The following is a 22,525-nucleotide window of genomic DNA, read 5'->3' as shown; positions in this document are numbered from 1 at the left end:
CCACCCATCTCCTATTCTCACCATGGCCCTCACGGATGGTGACTCACTTCCTTGAAGAATGAATAGTTTTGTTTGTTTGTTTGTTTTGGTTTTTTTTGCATACAATGAGGTTGGAAAATTAATTATTAACATTTTAGGGAGTGGAAGGATTAAGTTGAGCCCAAGGACAATTGCCTGATTCCTGTTTCAGAAAGGAATGAGAAAAATGAGTCGTCTTTTTTTATTGTGGTAAAAAAAAAACAGATTGGGTTTTTACTAGGACCAATGCCACCTCTATAAAATTCACTTTGGATGAGGATCTCGAAAATTCTCTTTGCTTAATGCCAAAGATGTGGCTTTAATTGTGAAGGGGTATTTGATGACAGCCCCTCGCCAGTCACCCTAGGACATGCTCAGATAGAAGGGAGGTGCTGGTAATATGGAGAAGCTAGCAGTTTGGTAGCGAGTGGGCTGGGTATGGAGATGGAGTGGAAAAGGCCAAATGGGAGATGAATCGTCTTTTCAGCATGGTTAATGATGTCTTTTTTTTTTTTTTTTTGCATTTTTTTTTAATTTTTTATTTATTTTCAGCGTAACAGTATTCATTGTTTTTTCACCACACCCAGTGCTCCATGCAATAATGATGTCTTTTGATGAGTGTTAATAGCTGCTTTCCCAAGTGCTTGTGCCTGTCCTCTCCATATGGTCGTGCCTCACAGTGTATGGTCAGCTCCTGGATAACCCCCCACCTCTACCCCCATCCCTGCTGCCGGGTTACCATGTGGTCTGAGCTTGGCGCTAACCTTCAAGTATTTCTTCTTGTTCCCTGTTTGTGCTTCAGGCCCTTGAGGTCATCACACAGCCCCTGTTTGCCTGTCCCACTGCTGCTGGCTGGAATCTGTCCCTGCTCAGCTCTGCGAAGTCTAAGCACCATCTAGGGCAGAGTTCTTGCCGAGTCGTTGGTCCTCCCTGATGACTCTCAGGCACTGTTGACTTGTGATGAACTTGGAGACTGAAGCAGGTATAATAGGGTCCCTTCCCTAAGCCTAGCTTTCAGACGCCCCAGGAGATCAGGCACTGCGACTATTTTTATTTTGGCCAGGGACGCATCTGAGCCTTCCAGAAAATACAAGAGACTTCTGTTGTTTCTCCCATGTTGGTCATCATTGGACAGCATGTTGTCATGTTAGTGGCTGAGTTCCGTGGGAGATTTTGGTTTATACATGCAAAGGAAGCTATTAGTAGTCGTCTGGTGGCATGCATTTGGGTAAGTCAGCTTGCCAGGGCTTTTAAAAATGAACTCTTTTGCATTTATAGAGATCTAATAAACTCAGGCGATCACCTCTTCAGCCCACCAGCCCAGTGTCTTTGCCTGGACATGCATTGTACTTGTTTCCTTGGGTCCTCTCCTGACCCCTCCCCTTCTCTCCAGCACTGAGCTCTGAGCTCCTTGAAGATAGAGATTGTGCACCACTGGGTCCCCATCATCTAGCAGAGTCCTTGTCCTGTAAGAGATGTTCAAGCCTAAATGCGTTCCGTTTTGTGCAAGCCTTTATTCTCGGGGGTGAACATTGTATTAAAAATAGGCTATGTGCTGTAGGTGAAAGAAACAGTGCATTTGGACTGCAGTCCCGGCGCTGCCATTAATAGAAACTCTGCCTTGATGCTGGATCGCGTGGCCCCAGATCTCTTCAATCTGGGCATCTCATTATTCATCTGGAGTATCTCCTGGCTTGAAAGCCATGCCCGGACATCCATCCTCGTCACCCGCTTTCTACTGTCATTGCATTTTGATGTCTCTTTCTCGAGATCGTGGACTCCTGGTGCATCTCTGCTTCTTTATCAAACAGATCTCTGTCGCCTTTTCTTTTTTCCTACTCTATGACATTTTAACCAACATAACTTTCTTGGCTCTTTCTTCTTGAGAACTATTTTCCGGCTTTGTCCCTGGCCCTCGGCGGCGGAGAACGGAGCCCGCAGGCGGCTCTGCCCTTTGCTGTAACCTTAATTAAATCAGCCTCCCCCAGGTCAGACGTTGGCTCTGGCTCTTTCTTTCGAAGGCCAGCTGCAAGGCTGATGACACGCCCGGGTCTGCCATTGTGTGCCTCTGTGGCAGCCATCCGTCACTGTCAGCAGGTTGGGAGCCTGTGTCCGCCCAAGCTGTGGGGGAACAAGGGCGAAGGGGGATGGTGTAAGCAGCGTTGGGAAGGAGGGGAGAAGAGAGGGCAGCTTTTCAGTGGAAAGAATTAAGGAGAAAAAGGAACCTGAGGAATAATACCCAGGAAAAGGAAATAGGAGCGAAGAGCAGAGGACTGGTAGGTGAAATGACGCAGCCTCTCCTTTCTCCAGGGCTCCCAGGTTGGAGGTTGTTCTGCCTTCCGTTTGGTTTATCCACTAGTTCTTTCCTTCCGCCCAGGGGCCTACCTCCTTGGCTTTTTTAAATTTAATTTCGACCGGGTAAGGAATGTTAGACATTCTTCATTGTCAGCCTTTCTCTCCCCCGTTGGTCTGTGGGTCTGTTTTCCTTTTTTCTTCTGCTTCTCTTTTGTTGCCCATGGTAATGTTCTTTAGCCTTTGCTCTGTCAGCCATCTTGGCTTTGGGGTCAAGCACTGCTTTTCATGGAGATGCTTAACAGATTCGAAAAAGACAGGATTAATGAGTATCCTTGGTGTCGGGGAAGTCAGACATCTGCCTCCGGTACCTCGCTTACGTGAGAGGACTGTAAGGACGAACGAAAAATATTTCTCAAAGGTTGCCTATATAACTTTCAGATGGGAAAGAGTTCACTTGGTTTACTTTGGGCATTAGATATCATAAAAAAGACTCTTTGTTCTGAGGGATCCATATTTAACAGGAGATTCCGACGTAATTTTCAGGGATATATCCACTTTAGGGAAATTGTAGACCATTTGCTAATCTGAATTCCTTCACGGCAGACCCATAAACCCGGCATTTGTTGCTTCGTTGTTTTCAACATAATCTGACTCTTAGTATTTTTAGTTCATTTTTGTTTTCCAGGGATTTGTTATTTCCTAACTGGCTTTCTGGCAACGAGCTTAACAGTAGAGTTTAACAAAAAGCAAGTTTCTAAGCAGCTAAAAACAAATGTCTTCTGGCTTTCAATAATGCTTATTCTGACTCAAATGCTTAGTGACAAAAAATAATTTTTAGTCAATTTAGTCTTTTTAGGAGATTATAGGTTTGAAAAATCCCTTGTCATTTCTCTGTATTATATTTTAATGGAGTTAGTATATGCTGGGAGTGTGGTTTTCTCTTGAGGAAAGGGGCAATGTGAACAGTGATGCCTGGTGCTGGACTAGAAGTCTGGGGGTACTGGTGTTTATGCATAATAGTAACTCAGCTTTGGGGAGTATCATTCATCATATGTGTCTAAATTGACCAAGCGGAAAAAGAAGGTAGGGGAATAAAAATGAAGATTTCTCAGCCCCTTATCCTTTCCCTGCATAGGGAGAAGTTTTTGTTTTTGTTTTCATTTGAGAGACAGAGAGAGCGTGCGCACAAGCAGTGGGGAGGGTCACAGGGAGACGCAGACTCCCCGCTGAGCAGGGACCATTCCCCCCCCTCCCCCCATGCAGGACTCAAGCCCAGGACTCCAGGATCCTGACCTGAGCCAAAGGCAGATGCTGAATCAACTGAGCCACCCAGGTGCCCCTAGGGAGAGGTTTTTAATGGAGGATTGGTGATTCCCCTCTGCCTTTGAATATTGCCCTGGGCATGATTAGCTTAGTAAAAGTAAACCAGAGTGAAGTACATAAACTAACCATGCCAAGTGTCTTATTTCTTGGTAACATGACAGGCAATTGCAGGTGATAGTGACTCATCTTGGTTTGGAGAGTTGAAAGAAAAGACAAAAGGCGTGTCTGTGCAAGGTAATGGTGGAGACTATGTCTCGTCTGAGAGCACTGTTGTGTTTGGAGGTCTCAGGGTGTTGGAGTCTTTTGGATGTATGCTTGGACAAACCAAGCTGATCTCTGAGTGAAACTGAACTTAGCTTTCCTCCACCATCTGTCCGTTTTCTCCCACATAGCTCTACGTACAGACCTAGCATTTTATGTTGAAATGTATTTTAGGGTGCCTAGGTGGCTCAGTGGGTAAAGCCTCTGCCTTCGGCTCAGGTAGTGATCTCAGGGTCCTGGGATCGAGCCCCGGGTTGGGCTCTCTGCTCAGCAGGGAACCTGCTCCCAACTCCCCGCCCCCCCCCATCTCTCTGACTACTTGTGATCTCTGTTTGTCAAATAAATAAAATCTTAAAAAAAATGTATTTTATCCTGTATGCTGTGGGAATAGGGTATGCATCCCAATATATTCCTCTAAGCTTTGTATAGAAGGGTGTCCCCCAGAAACTTTTCAACCATTGTTTTTGAAAAATCTTTATAATATGTATTTAAATATATAATTTTCATGAAAATATTGCTCACACTTAAGTATTTATTTCACATTTTGAGAAACTAAAGGGCCTAAAAGTCAGTTTTGCTAAGCTTATTTCTTACAGAACAGCTTTATATGATTAACGTGTCGAGGTCATTGTTTATCAACTATAGACAGAGTCTGAATCTACAACAAAAGGAAAGAGACACCCTACTGCCCTCCCCCAACCCCCTAAACCTGATTCCTTGATGTTATCTTTCTCCTAAAAAATGGGAGATTGGAAGTTGGAAACATTAATTGGTAGGTTCAAGGCCGTTAAGAGCTGGTTAAAATTTTAATTAGGTTATAATTACTAATAATTATAAATACCTATCATTTGTTTTCAAGGTAATTCATGAACACCTCTTGTTCCTGGCATGTGTTACTTTTTGTTGTGACCAAGAGCATACCAGCGGGTGTGTGGTAAAGACCTACCAAGATCTTTTAAAAAAAAAAATTAACATATAATGTATTATTAGCCCCAGGGGTACAGGTCTGTGAATCATCAGGCTTACACACTTCACAGCACTCACCATGGCACATACCCTCCCCAATGTCCCTAACCCCACCACCTTCTCCCTACCCACCCTCCCCCTGGCAACCCTCAGTTTGTTTTGTGAGATTGAGTCTCTTGTGGTTTGTCTCCCTCCCAATCCCATCTTGTTTCATTTATTCTTTTCCTACCCCCCAAGCCCCCCACGTTGCCTCTCAAATTCCTCATATCAGGGAGATCATATGATAATTGTCTTTCTCTGATTGACTTATTTCTCTCAGCTTATTACCCTCTAGTTCCATCCACGTTGCCACAAATGGCAAGATTTGATTCCTTTTGATGGCTGCATAGTATTCCATGGTGTGTGTGTGTGTGTGTGTGTGTGTGTGTGTGTGTGTGCGCGCGCGCGCACGCGCGCGCGCCACATCTTCTTTATCCATTCATCTGTTGATGGACATCTATGTTCTTTCCGTAGTTTGGCTATTGTGGACGTTGCTGCTGTAAACATTTAGGTGCACGTGCCCCTTCGGATCACTACATTTATGAACTACCAAGATCTTAATGAAAGGAAGTTTCCTCAGCCAGATTTTGGCCGTTTATTCCAAAACTTGACTGTAACTTGGCAAAACTGACCTTTCAAAAATTAGGTGCTTGATCAAAGAAGAGTCAGCCTGAGATCAGACCAGCTTCTTGACTGCTCCCCTAACGACAGCCTGAATTTTCCATTCAAAACTAAGTTCTCATAACAAGTGTAGGTAGGATTTCAAAGACCTCAAATGAGTCAAACGTAGAGCATTTTCATTAGGTGTTCCATATGATGGGGTCGATATGCATGACATGTGGGATCCCATCTCCACTGGGTTGGAGACGCTGAGTGATTTTGGGGGTCTGAATATACAGCTTCGAGGGCAAGTGTCCTCAACCACTGTGTGAATAAATAAGCAGGGATAGTAGGTGGTTTGTGGCAGTAGAAAGATGTGAAAACTCGGCCCTTTTAAAGAGTACTTACTGGCTTTGAAATATTGCTCTGTCTGTATTGAGAAGACTTTCCCTTTGATCACAGGACTGTTTTCAAAGTAAGCTCTGTGCCCACTGTGGGGCTCGAACTCACAACCTGCTGATTAAGAGTCGAATGCTCTACTGGCTGAACCAGCCCCGGGACCCAGATCACAGCACTTTCTGGTTTTCAGCGTAACAGTGTAAAGTGGAATGGGGCACTTTCCTTTTTCCTATGTGCCTGCTGCATTTCCTACTGTTGTGCTACCAGGATTACAAAATAATGTGAAAGGCCGAGCTTGTCAAGTTTGCCGCTCTTTATCTTTAGAATTCCTGTTTGCAGTTGGTGATAATACCTTTAGTCACCAGCTAGACTGCGCACTAGAATTGCACTTTGTAAAAATTAATGCTTTGGCTTTCTTGCTTGAAGTAGTAGATGTTCTCAGTTTTTCCCAAATCAAGGCCACAGATCCAGATCGATGAGACAAATTTCCCAGAACCTCAAGTATGTTGAGGAAAGATTGAGTGGGACATTCGTGTGTGTGTGTGTGTTTGTGTGTGTGGTCTATAGAGGTAGAGTGTGATCTAAGTTCAGCAAGTACCTGGTGAGGACCTACTGTGTGGAAGGTGAGAATACTAAGATAAGTGAGACTAGTGCCTGTTCTCAAGAAACTTAGAGTCAGCCTCAGGGGACGGGTGGACAAGTCCACACGTTAACAAACATGAGGCAGAAAGCAAGATAATCAACTAGAGTTTTATTTAAATTTGTTGTCGTTGTTGTTAGTAATCTCTACGCTCAACGTGGGGCTTGAACTTTAAGTCAAGAGTTACAGGCTCTATGAACTGAGCCAGCCAGGACAGGAGCCCCCCAACAAGAGTTCTAGGCAGAGTGCAGGGAAGAACAGCCAGGGAACCTATAGAATGCTGAGATGACAGGGCCTCATGGAGAGCCTAGCGTGGTGTTGAATGACTTTAAATGAGAATATATCTGTTTTCTTAAAATCATGCTCTTTTTTTATAGGCCCAAGAAACTCTCGCCAACCTGAGCTCCTTTAATGTTATTGAAATTCCTAAGGAAATTATTTTCTGTGATTACTTCTTGTAATTGAGTGCTCTTGACAAACGCACGGACCCCTCCCACCTTGAGTTACTGTTTGAGGTGCTACATTCTTTTTTATCCAACAGAAGAATTTTATTTAAAATAATAGCAACTTTTTTTTTAAAAGATTTTACTTATTTATTTGACAGACAGAGATCACAAGTAGGCAGAGAGGCAGGCAGAGAGAGAGGGACGCAGGCCCCCCACTAAGCAGAGAGCTGAAGGCGGGGCTCGATCCCAGGACCCTGGGATCATGACCTGCTCCGAAGGCAGATGCTTAACCCACTGAGCCACCCAGGTGCCCCTAAAATAATAGCAACTTTTAAAGTGTTTTCTCGTGAGTTTTTTTTTTTTTTTTTACAAAAGTAGTAGGTTTTGAATGCTTACCCTTTTTCAGCATTTGCACTGATATCTTTCAAGTTGATATGGTTTCATATTCTTAGTCGTTTCTTGTATTATGTCCTTTAAATCTTTGCCTAAATTCCCTGTGAAGATCTTTAATGGCATGGTATTTATTTAGTATATGATAGCATGAAATATGACAAGTGATATTTATTTATTTATTTACTTAATGATTTTACTTTTTAGTTAATTAATTATTACTAAGCTTTTTGGGCTGCCACTTTTTACCATCCGGTAAAGAAATATGAGGTAATTCTTTGGAATGCCAGAAGTTACGCTTTGCAATCTTCATGGAGTGCATTTCCAAACTCAAAGCGAATGACTTGGTTTCTGCCCCCAGCCCCCCATTTTGAATTCTCTGTGTTTAGGGCTTTAACTCAGTCTGTACTAGCTCTTCAAATACATCATAAAATGCTAACGTGTTCCTTCTGTAGAGTGCTGTGTTCTTTACACTAGGAAGACGGCCCTCTTAAAAGTGACATGTAATATGAACAAATTATTAGTGTATTGACTAAAAACACTGGTCTGTCATAAAAAGTTTAAAATGACAGCTCAGACTCCCCTCGAAGTCTTGAAAGCTGAGGGAACTCTTCATGCTTTCTTCTGTTAAGTGCCTCTTTGTTCTTGGAACCCCAAACTCACACTAATCCAGCACTGCACATGAATTTTCTCTTCCCTGTGGTTTTCTTAATAGCATTTTCTGTTCTATTGTAAGAATACAGTGTATGGTGCATATGACATACGGCATGTGCGGTAATCAACGTTTATGTCCTCCATAAGGCTTCTGGCCAACAGTAAGCTGTTATTAGTTAAGTTTTTGGAGAGTCAAAAGTTACACATGGATTTATGACTGCTTGTTGGGGGGAGGCAGGGATCAGTGCCCTTAACCGCTCCCCAGTTCAAGGGTCGACTTCCTTGGTCAATACCACTCTACCTTCAAGGAAGTGATTAAAATTGAATTGAGGAAACGAAAGATTGAACCTAGGAATTGTATTTTTTAGGGATACTGCACATCTTTTGTCTATCCCCCACAGTACTTACCACAATCTCTAGTGACCTCGAAAGCTCACAGTTGCTGACTAAATGAGCAAAATGTCAAGTCTTCCCACAAATAATTTAAATCTATAACTACCAATCATTATATTTTTAAGTAATTGATTGACTCATAATACTACTCCTAAAGTAAACTCGTAAATGTCAAGTGAAATTCTAAAGCAGTGTATTTGTATCTTGTATCTTTAAAAAATCATGATAAATTGTAAGAGAAATTTGCATAAAATGATTTTTTTAGTTGTAAAGTTTTAAATGTATGTTTGTTTGTTTATTTATTTATTTATTTATTTACGTAATCTCTGCCCCCAACATGGGGCTTGAACTCATGACCCTGAGGTCAGGCCTTGCATGTTCTAATGACTGAGCCAACCAGATGTCCCCGGTTGTAATTTTAAGGTGGTCTCAACAGTGTGTCTACTTCTTTTTTTTTTTTTTTTTTTTTAAAGATTTTATTTATTTATTTGACAGAGAGAGATCACAAGTAGGCAGAGAGGCAGGCAGAGAGAGGGGGAGAGGGAAGCAGGCTCCCCGCTGAGCAGAGAGCCCGATGCGGGACTTGATCCCAGGACCCTGAGATCATGACCCGAGCCGAAGGCAGCGGCCCAACCCACTGAGCCACCCAGGCGCCCCAGTGTGTCTACTTCTTAGGAAAAGAATGATTGTATTTGTTGCTGATGCATTTACGTGTTTTCCAGTAGAGTGAAGCTTATGGGCTCAAAATACATGAACATAAATATATTTAGTTTTGGGGCACCTGGCTGGCTCAGTTGGTAGAGCAAGCAACTCTTGATTGAGTCATGAGCTCAAGCCCCATGTTGGGTGTAGAGTTTACTTAAAAAAAGTGATAAAAACTTAAAAAATATAATATTGAGGTTTACAAAAGGATTATGGGAAGAACACAGCCACAGATATTTTTCATTTATTGATCGATTTAATTTATGGCCAACACCATCTGAGTTTTCCATGTTAGGATATCATTTTGTGAATGTGAAGACACAAATTATTCCCAGTGGGTTGGTGGCTTCATTTAGCCTCTTACTGCCTGTTATTATATTGTGGGTACATCTGGAGACACATCATCTCCCACAAAAGGGCCCTCCAGCCTGGTAAGTAATAACAACCTTTCTCACCCCGAAACAATGAAGTATCAGATGATGGCAGCCTCGAACAAAAGCTTCCCACTCCCTTTCAGAGCAGATTATCGTCATGATTCCCCTCCCACCCTGGTGAGCCTGGCACTCAAGAATATCTAGTTTAGTCCTTTCTTTGTTAATAGGGGATCATAAAGGGGTCTTTGTTATACTCTCTCATTTGTTCCAGGAGGATGTCTCCATTATTTCGTTCTGCTGTTTGGCACATGCAGCAGTTTCTTCAATGGAACCTTGAATCGTGTTCTCTTCCCTTTGTCACGAAGCTTAAGCTTCATCTAAATAATTACTTCTGTTCAGAAATCAAACTCCACTCACCAAGTGTTTTGACAGACACACTGACTCTGAGAATGTTCTTTGCCCCGTGTAAAATCGGCATCAATTCCTGATTAGATTCCCTTCCTGTCCCCATTAATTTCCAGGTCGTTTGGGTCCTGGGAAGGCTTATTGATGGCTTTTCTAATGGCCACATTTTGTGTTTCATGGATTTGCTGTGGTTTAGAGCAATTTGGGGGTACCCTTGTGACTGGGATCTTAATCATTGTTTTGGCAGAAGATGAGGGGGTTAATTACAAGGTACTGAATGAAATCAGGTGACTCTGAGATGCTGTAGTTACGAACGAAGGGAAGTAATGGAATAGTTTGAACATCGTGTTTCCAAAGCCACGGAACATGTTTATCCACGGTCCTTGCAAGAACGACATGATAGAAGCATAGCATGTCTTGCTTCCTTGCATTCTTTGCAAAGTAACAGAATAGCGTTGCATTCAAAACTTACTCGTTCATTCAGAAACTTCCAAGTGCTTACTCTAAAGAATAAGAAGGACTGACCTTCTTTTATGTGTGTGTCAGCTTTTCTTAGATGAGACTCATTGGTAGTGAACTTCTGCATGAAGAATTCTTTTTTTTTAAATACTTTTTTTTTTAAGATTTTATTTATTTATTTGACAGACAGAGACCACAAGTAGGCAGAGAGGCAGGCAGAGAGAGGAAGGGAAGCAGGCTTCCCACCGAGCAGAGAGCCCGATGTGGGGCTCGATCCCAGGACCCTGGGATCATGACCTGAGCCGAAGGCAGAGGCTTTAACCCACTGAGCCACTCAGGTGCCCCTGCATGAAGAATTCTTGAAAATATTAATGTGCTCTTTCAGACTTAGCTCATTCTAGCTACACCCTTGCAAATCAGAAAACTGATTTCTTTGACATTACTGCCTCTCGGTTGTTTTGAAAGACACATTAGTATAAGGTTAAGAGCCTGAACTCTAGCACCCTGGGTTGAGTCCTGGTTTTCTCCTATACTAGCTAATGAACGATTCTAGGCCTCTGCTTTTCTCTTGTGTATGATGGGGACCATGGGAGCTACTGAGATTTGTCATGTTAAATGTGTTAGATGAGTAATACATATGAGAGGTTTAGAACAGTGCCTGGCAGTAGGGACTGTGAGTTAGATTAAAAAAAAAATATTCTAACCATAATATTTGAAAGCCTATTATATATATATATTTAAGGATTTTATTCATTTGACAGAGAGCAGGAGAGCACAAGCAGGGGGAGCAGCAGGCAGAGGGAGAGAGAGAAGCAGGTTCCTGCCGAGCAGGGAGCCCAATGTGGGACTCGATCCTAGGGCCCCGAGACCATGACCCAAGCCGAAGGCAGATGACCTAACCGACTGAGCCACCCAGGTGCCCCTGAATGCCTGTTCTTTTAAACAAAACGTGAGGATTCAAAGAAATTGTTAAAAACAGTATTCAGTTGAGTGAGTTGGAAGACCTAATTGGCTTTACTTAATGATTCGGGAATCAAGCAGCATCTCATGTTAGCAGATAGAAAGGGGCTCCAAGGAGCTGTAAAAAATGGAAGGCAGAGGGGGCAGAAAAAGAAGTTTCTAGCAGAGAGTGGATTGTTTCCGGCGCAGTCACCTTCCTTTAGGGGAAGGCAGGGGCCTGTCAGGCTGATGATCTTACTAGGGCGGACCAGGTAATTCCAGACTGGTTGAAGGTTACATTCCCCAGAGAGCCTGAAACCCCCGTTAGGTTAGGTATCAAGTCTTGGTGATGTGGCCTTAGCTAAGCATTTTGGGCCTGTTGTCTCTTTTTTTTAACCAGAGAATGTAGACTTTAGGTGTCCTGACTAAATGAATTCCTAGTCTGTGGCTAAGCGATAACACAGGTAGAAATGCTTAAGTTGCTTCACCGAAAGACAAACCTAGTAGGGACGTCGAACACCCAAACGGGAAAGCTTGTCTGTGGGAACCTGTTGGGGCCAACATGTGGTCTTCCTAGCATGTGTGGACTTCAACTTCAGTGTGAAGAGCTTAGAGTCCTGGTACTCAAAAAGTTTGACCTCTTGCTTCAGTGTCTCACCAGGTTTGTGTTTAAGATATAAAATCCATGGCCCTCCTGGTACCCGCTGAGCCGCAATCCCTGGGGTGGACAGCCCAGGAATCGACATTTTTTTTTTTTTTAAAGATTTTATTTATTTATTTGACAGACAGAGATCACAAGTAGGCAGAGAGAGAGGGGGAAGCAGGCTCCCCGCTGAGCAGAGAGCCCGATGGGGCACTCGATCCCAGGACCCTGGGATCATGACCCGAGCCGAAAGCAGAGGCTTTAACCCACTGAGCCACCTAGGTTCCCTCGACATTTTTTTTTTAAGATTTATTTATTTGATAGAGAAATAGAGAAAGAACACAAGTAAGCAGAGCAGCAGGCAGAGGGAAAGAGAAGCAGGTTCTCCGCTGAACCCGATGCGGGCCTTGATCCCAGGACCCTGGAATCATGACCTGAGCCGAAGGCAGCCACTTAACTGACTGAGCCACCCAGGCGCCCCAGGAATTGACATTTTTATCAAATAGCGCTGGTGACTCGCAGGCACAATGAGCACTGAGAACGGTTGCCTTAGGAGAGCGGCTGGCAACCAAGGCGCTCATGCAGATCCCTTTGGGGCATGAAACAGATGGAGGTGCTTGGGTCCTGACTTTGTTGTTTGGGGTACGGCAGGGGCGGTGATGTGCAGCCGGGGCAAGAAGCAGTGACGTTAGATGACAGTTAGTGATTCTATCAGGTGTGTGAGCTGACCTGGTATTTTCGAAGAGTCGTTGAAGTGGTTACCAGGCATTGGGGGGAAGGGAGGAGCGGGGAATTCTTGCTTCATGGCTACTGAGTTCTGTTGGGGATGGTGCAGATGTCCTGGAGATGGTTGGTGGGGACGGTTGTGCAAAACTGTGAAGGAACTAAAGGCCACCAGACTGTGTACTTTATAATGGTTGAAGTGGTGAGTTTTATGTGACGTAATTTGATCATAATAAAAAACACTTAATAAAGCCATTACTGGGGTGCCTGGGGGGGTGTTGGTCCATTGAGCTGCCAACTCTTGGTCTTGGCTCAGGTCATGATCTCACAGTCCTGGGATCGAGACCCCCTTCAGGCTCTGCACTCAGCAGGCTCTGCTTGAGGAGTCTCTCCCTCTCCCTCCCTCCGCTTGATTGCGCACACTCTCTCAAATAAATAAATTTTTTTTTTAAGATTTTATTTATTTATTTGACAGAGATCACAAGTGGGTGGGGGGTGGGGGGTGGGGCAGGCTCCCTGCTGAGCAGAGAGCCCAACGCCGCGCTCGATCCCAGGACCCTGGGATCATGAGCAGAAGGCAGAGGCTTAACCCACTGAGCCACCCAGGCACCCCTCAAATGAATAAATCTTAAAAAAAAAAAAAATTACTTTGTCTGGACCTTACTCTCACATGTCTGGACCTTAATTTTTTTTTTCTTTTCGCAGCGACAGTGTATCATGCATGCCACTGATTCCAGGGGACACTCCCCTGCTTTCCTGCAGCCTCAGAATGGAGGCAGCCATCGCTCGTCTGGCTACGTTCCAGGGAAGGTTGTGCCCCTGCGGCCCCCTCCTCCTCCAAAGAGCCAAGCTTCAGCCAAATTGACCTCCATCAGACAGGAAGCCCGGGCCACCTTTGCTTTCTCCACCGAAGAGCAGCAAGCCCAGAGAGAAAGCCGAAAGCAGAAGAGGCACAAAAATACTTTCATTTGCTTTGCTATCACTAGCTTCTCATTTTTTGTTGCACTTGCGGTCATTCTCGGGATCTCCTCGAAATACGCTCCAGATGGTAAGTGTGCAAGTTTGCACATCGTGGGCACGCACGTGTACAGAGCACGTGTTCCAGGAGAAGAATGAGGGAAGGAAATGGGAGGATAGAATTAAAAAGAAAAACTCGAGTTATCTTGACTTGGCTCTAGCTAATTCATATATAGAGAAATGGAGGCATAACTGCTTATTAAAGCAATCGTTAAAGGAATCCACTGGAAATGATACAGTTGAAGGATTTGCTGCTTTGTCCCAGTGCTCAAGACGCTCGTGGAGCATTTCTTTTTAAAATGTTCATTTTAAGAGTCTTTACTGAATTCTTGCAGTAGCACAATTTCATCCTTCGTGGTAGGTATGATTTTCTGACTGCTGGGAGTTTTAGTGATAAAAATGACTGAATATCAGGGCACCTGGCTGGCTCAGTCCATAGTGTATGTGACTTTTGATGTCCTGGTTGTGGGTTCAAGCCCCATGTTGGGTGTGGAGCCTACTTATAATAAAAACTTTTTTAAAATACAGTAAAAAAATTACTAAATGTAGTGACAAAATTACATTTGCTTTGTTAAAAAGTTTATTTATTTTTATCGATTATTTGAGAGAGAAAGAACATGAGTGTGAGTAGGGGAGAAGGGCAGCGGGAGAGGGAGAAGCAGACTTTCCACTTAGCGGGGAGCCCGATGCAGGACTGGATCTCAGGATCTGCAGTCAGGACCTCAGCAGAAGGCAGACGCTTAACTGACTGAGCCACCCAGGCGCCTGCTTTTTTTTTTTTTTTAATGAGGGAAAGTGCTATATCTGTTCGGTGGCTTGAAATCGGCTGGGGAACAGTTCTAAAAGAGAAGCTTCAAGTGTTTTGAGGAAACAATTTGTATCTTTGAAGGAAACCATCCAGTAGGATGGTCTGATCCATTTATCTAAAAATCACTTATTACTTTATAGTTAAGTATCATGTGGGCAGGTTTTCATTTCTTAAATGGCCTTTGCTTTGCAAAGCTTTGCAATATAGCAATAGTTCAAATGGTTTTAAAGAAATTCATTGTCAGTCAGCCTCAATATGGTATCATGGCCTCGGGTTAGAGTCCCATCCACCGGTCTGAAAATCAGAGGGCTCAGCGCTGTTGAAGAAGGGGCAGACCATAACACCCTGGACTGGGCATCATTTTTGTCTGCATTTTTTCTCTTTTACTCTGTACAACAGATTTTTGTCAAATTAGATGCCTCCTTAAATGGATATAACATCTGAGAAGCATGTTATCATTTGTAAGACTTACAAATACTATTTTATTTAGTTTCCATGGGTGCTTTTGGGGTTTTATAGACTTTAAAGTCTATAAAGAGACTTGTGTCCATGCTTCTAGAAGTTGTGTCCATGCTTCTAAGGGAATAGACCTGAAGAGAGAGAGAGAGATGTTCATACCAACGTCTTTGTTGACCAGGCCAGGAGACCACAGGATGAATTTGTCCCATTGCTTTCTATTGGCTCCTGGCATTGATTTTTTCTTCCCTTTTCTCCAGCAAAATAACCAAGTTCACTGCTGTTGATTCATTCTTCCCAAGTCATCTACAGTAAAGAGATGCCAGGTCTGGGGGGAAGATCAGAGCTGAAATCTGTGCCTTTAACTGATGTTTTCATTTTCCCATCTAAGACTGTGATTCACTGATGTGGTTCCTTTGACTCAACATTCTTTAGTTTCACATTTTGGCAGTATATGTGTAGAACTTTGGTGGAAATATGTGGTATGCTGACATCGTTGAGGGTTAGCCTCGCTGTGGTTATTGCTGTTATATAATCTTGATAATGAAGCCGCAGCTCAACCCTGGGCAGCCGGGCAGGTGGGGGCTCTGGGACTATTTGACGGTGCTCTCTGCAGACCATGTATTTTCTCACTAAGTGTGCTTTACAGGAAGGCAATAGACTAGAGTTTTTGGTGATGTTTCCTAAGGAAGCATGCTCTCCTGGGAAAGAATTAAAGGCAAGAGGAATTGGGGCACCTGGGCGGCTCAGTCAGTTAAACGTCTGACTCTTGATTTCCGCTCGGGTCATGATCTCAGGGTTGTGGGATCGAGCCCTGCATGGGGCTCTGTACTGGGCGTAGAGCTTGCTTAAGATTGTCTCTCTTCCTCTTTAAAAAAACAACAAAGGGTCGCCTGGGTGGCTCAGTGGGTTAAGCCTCTGCCTTCAGCTCAGATCATGATCCCAGGGTCCTGGGATCGAGCCCTGAATCGGGCTCTCTGCTCAGTGGGGAGCCTGCTTCCTGCTCTCTCTCTGCCTGTGTCTCTGCCTACTTGTGATCTCTGTCTGTCAAATAAATGAATAAAATCTTAAAAAAAAAATAAAACAACAAAAAGCCCCCAAAGCAACAACGATAAAACAAAAACCAAGAGAAATTATATAACCATTTGGTAGGCTCTACATGTCAGAATACTGGATTTCCTTCTCAGTAGCTGGGTATAGAGTGTTTGTTACATGGGGCATACATTTGCTTGTGATGTAACATCACAGAGAGTTCCAGCTCCGTGTTTTATGGGAAGGGAGGGAGATTGAAGAGAAGCGTAAGTAATCCTTAGTGTTAAGTCAGAACACATTCAAGAGATTTCTTGTTTCTCCAGTGGAAAGAAACATTTAAGGATTATTTCTAGTCTAATAGTGATGATCACTGACTTACCTGAATTCAATATCGGTGATTATGAAACTGCTTTGAGAAAAATTCCATGAGATAATTGCCAAGGACTTCACCAGTGAGGCTGATTTTAACTGCAGAGGTTACCATCCCCTCAAAGAGAAAGCACGAGCCTAGGGCAACAGGAGTGCTTAGAAATGAGATGTTTGCATTAAGGGTTACGTAATTCAAAATGAGGAGTCAGAATTTCCTTTATATAAAAATTAATATCTTTGTGTTGCACTCAGCCTCTCCACTTTTCCTCCTATGATTTCCCAACGTGTACCTTCCACCTTCATATGATTCCCAAGCACACCCTGCCTATCCCCCTTCCTTAGCTGAGTTTAAATATGGGCCGCACCCACCTTGCCCTTCTGACTGAGCAACCAATGAACTTGGGTAGCGAGGGGCACTTGCATCTCTCACCTTCATGCTCCCCTTCTTCTTCTTCTTTTTTTTTTTTTTTTTTCCTTTTTTTGAAGAGGGAGCCGGGGGAGGGGCAGAGGGAGAGGGAGTGAGTAAGAGAGAGAGAATCTTAAGCCAATCTCAGGGCCCTGAGATTATGACCTGAGCCTAAATCAGGAGTCAGATGTTTAACTTGCTGAGCTACGCGGGCGCCCCATGCTCCTCTTATTTAAGGACTGTGCATCCTTTTAGGGTCTAGGTCTAGTGTCCTGTGAAACCTGCCTCAAGTGCTCCAGCCCACCCCTCCTTTCTCTGAGCTCATTTGCGCATCACCCAACTACCACATTATAATTATTTCCTGCCTGTTGGCTTTTCTCTGAAACTAGAGTATAAGCTCCGCAGGCTGTGCGTTCCTTCTATGCTTTATAAATTCTACAGTATCTAGTACAAAGTGAGCAAATGGGTCCTCCGTAAATACTTGGGTCATGAATTGATCAAAACCAGTGTGATTCCTCCCCCGCACCCCCGTCTATAGCAGCAACCAAAGGTCTCATGCATTAAACAGCTGTGGCAATGCAGAATACTTTTATGTTGCCATCATCATCTATTCAAGGGGCACGTTCTAATTCTAGTAAAGGAACACAACATGTCCAGCAAACCTCATTTCTTAAGGGGGAACTTGAGTGTCACTCAACTTGCTGAGTAATCTTGGATTTGGCTTCTCTGGTCCGTAGTTTCCTCATGTTTGAAAATGAGAAGTCATGCCTTTGGCCATTTGCTTCTTGCAGTTTCACGGGGAAAGCGTGCACGTCTGCAGATAGCTGGTATTTATCAGCTGCGGTCTGCGGAACGAGAGGGGGCCTACTGTCACACACTTTATGATTCACTGTGCACAGGAAGGAACCTGGGAAGACCTGACGTACCTATTACTTACTAGTTCCCATTTTTTTAAATTTTTTTTTAATTTTTAAGATTTATTTATTTATTTGACAGACAGAGATCACAAGTAGGCAGAGAGGCAGGCAGAGAGAGAGGAGGAAGCAGGCTCCCCTCTGAGCAGAGATCCCGATGCGGGGCTCGATCCCAGGACCCTGGGATCGTGACCTAAGCCAAAGGCAGAGGCTTTAACCCACTGAGCCACCCAGGCACCCCATAAATTTGTTTTCTAAAACCGCTTCCTAGTGTGGGTCCAGAGACAATTCACAGTTTTGCCTCTTGCTGTCAATTTATTTCCAGAGTAGATGATTCAGGAGAACTCTGTGTTTACCTTGGGGAGTCTGACCCAGACTAGATGGTGGCAACTTCGTTTTGTAGAGCAACCTTTTTTATGCGTTGAAGTAAAGGATTGAATATATCTGCTAGGTGGAATGGGATGGGATTTCCATCCTGATGGCAGGAACTTAAAATGGGTCTATCACCTGCAGATTGCAGTCAATGATGGTAGTACTTGGATGTGGCTAAAGAAATTCTTGCATTTTGTTGCATTGATGGGATGCTGGTGTTGCATTTTTTAAATAGAGAATTGCCCAGATCAAAACCCACGTCTCAGGAACTGGGATCCAGGACAAGATTCTGCAGAGCAAGTTGTTATCAAGGAGGGGGATATGTTCCGTCTGACCTCAGATGCCACCGTGAATTCTATAGTCATTCAGGATGGAGGTGAGGAATGGTCACTGGCTCTGGGGGTGGCAAGGTTGCTCGTTCCTGTTGGGGGGGATTTGATATTCTGTATGTAGAAAGCTATTCTTAGCCTTTAGAATGTGGTGATGGTCTATCCATGGGGCATGAGAAGTTCCTTAGGTAGCACCGTAGAATTCAAGAGCTAAAATTCCCTTAAATCATTCAAGTCAAGACCTCTGATTGATAGGGAAGGAAACAGTTTCAGAAGGTGCTCTCTCGTAGCTGGATCTTTCTTACAGCTATGGAGGGTGATGAGAGAATGAACATGGGTTAACATACGTAAAAATAATTTGTAGGCTCCTAGATATTTTTCTAAAAAAATTTTAATCTTCAAGAGAATGGATTGAAATTCATGCCCCTGGGCATTTCTGGCGTGTTGAGACATGAACTCTCCATTTCTACCTTTACTATTTTGAAAACAGGCTTAATTTCCTAAGCAGACTCTTAACAATTTTTTCCCCAACTTAGTTGCAGGAGAGTCTTTCCTTCCCCACCCCGACTTAAGGTAAACTCTTTTTCTCTGTATCCCGGAGAGGTGTTTCAGGAGTTGGCTGATACTTGTTTTGTTCCTTGCAGGATTGCTTGTATTTGGGGATGATAAGGATGGATCCAGAAATATTACTTTGAGGACTCGTTACATCCTGATCAAGGATGGTGGGGCGCTTCATATTGGAGCAGAAAAATGCCGCTATAAGTCCAAAGCGACCATTGCCTTGTATGGCAAGTCAGATGAAGGTGAAAGTATGCCAATATTTGGCAAAAAATTTATTGGTGTGGAAGCTGGTGGGACACTGGAGATACACGGGGCCCAGAAGGTCTCGTGGACGTTGTTGGCGAGAACTCTGCATTCCTCAGGCTTGACCTTTGGGTCCTACGCCTTTGAAAAGGACTTTTCTAGGGGCCTCAACGTGAGAATCATTGACCAGGACACGGCCAAAATTTTGGAAAGTGCGAGGTTTGATACCCACGAATACCACAACGAGAGTAGACGGCTGCAGGAGTTCCTGAGAGTACAGGATCCAGGCCGGATCGTCGCCATAGCCGTGGGGGATTCAGCTGCCAAGAGCCTCTTACAAGGAACCATACAAATGATCCAGGATCGGCTGGGAAGTAAGCTGATCCAAGGACTGGGCTACAGGTGGGCAGACCTTTAACCTTCCTCCCCAGAGCCGTATTAGAGCCTGTGTCTATGTGTCAGGGGCTGCAGAAAGGGACAGAACACACCGTAGCCTGGCTTTGGGTGGCAGAATGGCCACTCTCGCTTTGAAACATGGGCCTGGGGGGCAGAGGGTGCTGGTTGCAAGACCAAGACGCTCTTCTCTTGGCATCCGTTGGCCAAGCACTGTGAACCAGAACGGCAGGTTTTGGAAAGTGAAGAACAGCTGTGGGCTACTGGGAAACAGCCAGGCAGTCCCGGGGCAGTTTACTTCCCTCTTTCGACCTCGGGCAAACCACCTTGGGCAAACCGTCTGAAGCTCAGGTTGCTTGATTCTTCGAGAAGGTGTAGACTTCGAGTTGTGTATCTCCCACCCCCCACAAAGCCTGGGGGCGGGGCACTCTTTGCCTTTTTTGGAGCCCTCCGCCTGCTGATTTGCATCTGCCTGTTGGCTGGGTGCAGGTCTCTGGAGCCTCGCCCCAGGCGAGGAAGGCAGGGACTGGAGGGCTGGGATGGTCCCGCACACAGGAGGAGTCTTTGTGGGCTTGCTGGGCTTCTGGGCGCTCCTCCTCTAGAGCCCCAGGATTTCCCAATCCAGCCCTGAGGCTGGGGGAAGTCGCTGGCTCAACATGTAATTCAGAAAAGAGAAGTTTTAAATCTGCTTACTGTTCTTCGAAAAGCCGGGGAGTGAGTCTGCTGTGAGGACTTGAGGAAGAGGACTTGAAAACTCACATATGGAAAGGCTCTAGCTATTTTTCCCTTGGATGGTTGGTGGATCTAGTTGTTAGTTTCCTTCCATTGGTTGTTGGAATGGAGCAGTAGCTGCGGAAATTCTAGAGAAGGTGAAGCAGACAAAATTAATGAAGAAAAGGGTTTGTAATGGTTCTTAAAATGCCTTTTCTTCACTGTGGGGATTTTGAGGAGGTGCTGAGTGCTCGTACCCCTAGGTGCTGAGATGAAAGAGTCCTTGTTTAATCCAGTGGATAAACACACCTCAGTAGACAGGAGTGTGCAGTGAGACCCTCACTTCTGGGCTGTCAGGGGAGTGCAAATAGTGGGAGCCCTCAAATTGACCTGGGGGACCTGTGGAGGCTTCCCAAAGGTGAGAAACCTGGGGGGTTGTTTAGAAGCATGCTCTGTGGGCAGTTGGAGATGGAGAGCTTTCTAGACAGGGAGTAGCAGTTGCCAAACCCCGGAGGTGGGTTCTTAAAAAATTAGGATTAAATGTAAGACACACACAGAAAACTGCTAAAAACAAGAATGCAGGGTTTTTGTTTTTTTTAAAAAAGATTTTATTTATTTATTTGACAGATAGAGATCACAAGTAGACAGAGAGGCAGGCAGAGAGAGAGAGAGAGAGAGAGAGAGAGAGAGAGGAGGAAGCAGGTACCCTGCTAAGCAGAGAGCCCGATGTGGGGCTTGATCCCAGGACCCTGGGATCATGGCCCGAGTGGAAGGCAGAGGCTTTCACCCACTGAGCCACCCAGGCGCCCCAAGAATGCAGGGTTTAATGACTTATCACAACATGACTCCTGGATAGCCACCATGCAGGTCAAAGCATAGATCATTGCCCGTGGCCCCGAGGCCCCCTGGCTGTCCCCTCTGTTTCACTGATGACTCCCTCAGCTCCCCAAAGATAACCACTCACTGGAATTTGTGGAGAATGTGAAAGTTTAGGTTTGCTTATTTCTGGACTTCATATAAATGTGAGCAGACAATATACCCCATTTTGTATCTGGCTTCTTTGTTCAACTCTTAACTAAGGGTTATGTATGTTGGTGCGTGTGGTGCTGGTTTGTTTTCATTGCTGTTCATTTTCTGTTGTAGGAGTCTTACCCCGTGTATTCACCGCTGGGCATTTGTAACAGTTCAGACCTCTGTTGTAAAAAGGGCTTCTCCTTGCGGCACCTGGGTGGCTCAGTCGTTAAGCGTCTGCCTCCGGCTCAGGTCATGATCCCAGGGTCCTGGGATGGAGCCCCACATCAGGCTCCCTGCTCAGCAGGAAGCCTGCTTCTCACTCCTCTCGCCACCTCCCTTCCCTCCGCTTGTGTTCCGTCTCTCACTGTCTCTTCTCTCTGTCAGATAAATAAATAAAAAATCCTAAAAAAGTAAATAAAAAGGGCTTCTCCAAATGTTCTTTTATCCGTCTTCTAAAACCCATGTATCCATACTTCTGTAATTTATAGACCTAGGAATGGAAACATGGTCTTTTCAAAGTTAGATACCTACTTCGTTTCATTATCCTATAATGCCAGGATGACAGCTTTTGTCTCTTTACTCCATTATTCTTCTGGATTTGTGTGATCATTAGCTGTGAATATGTTGTTTGACATTTTTGGGTTCCTTTCCTCCTGGTTCCTGTATTCCCTTTCAAATAGTGCTGCTGATTTGACAGAGGAATTTGAGTTGTGATCCTTTGCCAGTGTGCCAGTGTTCCATTGCTTTGACATTATCTCCAATGTACACAAACACACGCCTTTGAAGATACTGTTCTGGTGCAGCGAAATTTTCCTCAAGTGGAGGAGGGAAGTAGGAGTGTTTTGGAGATAATGTCAGGAGAATAGAACATTGTTTTATAGTTGCTGAGGCAGCTTTGGTAAATAAAGGAAGCCTCTGATATTTCTTCTCCTTTCTTCTCACATAGGAGATAATAAATTGAAACATTTGGCATTTGATTCTTTGTACTGTACCAAGGAGTATAAATAGAGCTATAAAGCATGGTCAGCTGAGAGTAGCTAATCCGCGCAGGGGCAGGTGTGGAATTTATAAGGATACAGGCATGCTTTGGTTAACTTTTATCTGTGACTATCCAGCCATCTGTCTGGCATAGATATATCACACACACACACACACACACACACACACACACACACACACACACACACACACACACACACACACACACACACACACACACACACACACACAC

At 44.4% G+C, this 22,525-nt stretch overlaps 1 protein-coding gene across 1 annotated transcript in view; it reads left to right on the top strand.

Moving 5' to 3' along the window:
* The window catches only part of CEMIP2 (cell migration inducing hyaluronidase 2), an 80,560-nt gene that overhangs the window by 5,315 nt on the left and 52,720 nt on the right, over positions 1–22,525 (top strand). Inside the window, exons 2-4 of the mRNA XM_080820079.1 lie at positions 13,375–13,717; positions 18,279–18,419; positions 19,017–19,578. Of these exons, the coding sequence (XP_080676205.1) occupies positions 13,387–13,717; positions 18,279–18,419; positions 19,017–19,578 (1,034 nt within the window). The 5' untranslated portion in view covers positions 13,375–13,386. The remainder of the gene's footprint in view (positions 1–13,374; positions 13,718–18,278; positions 18,420–19,016; positions 19,579–22,525) is intronic.

Source organism: Martes martes (genome assembly GCF_963455335.1).
Source record: "Martes martes genome assembly, chromosome: 12".
In the NCBI taxonomy this organism is placed as follows: Eukaryota; Metazoa; Chordata; class Mammalia; order Carnivora; family Mustelidae; genus Martes; species Martes martes.
The sequence above is the reverse complement of the archived record's forward strand: the minus strand, read 5'-3'. Positions and strand labels throughout refer to the sequence as shown.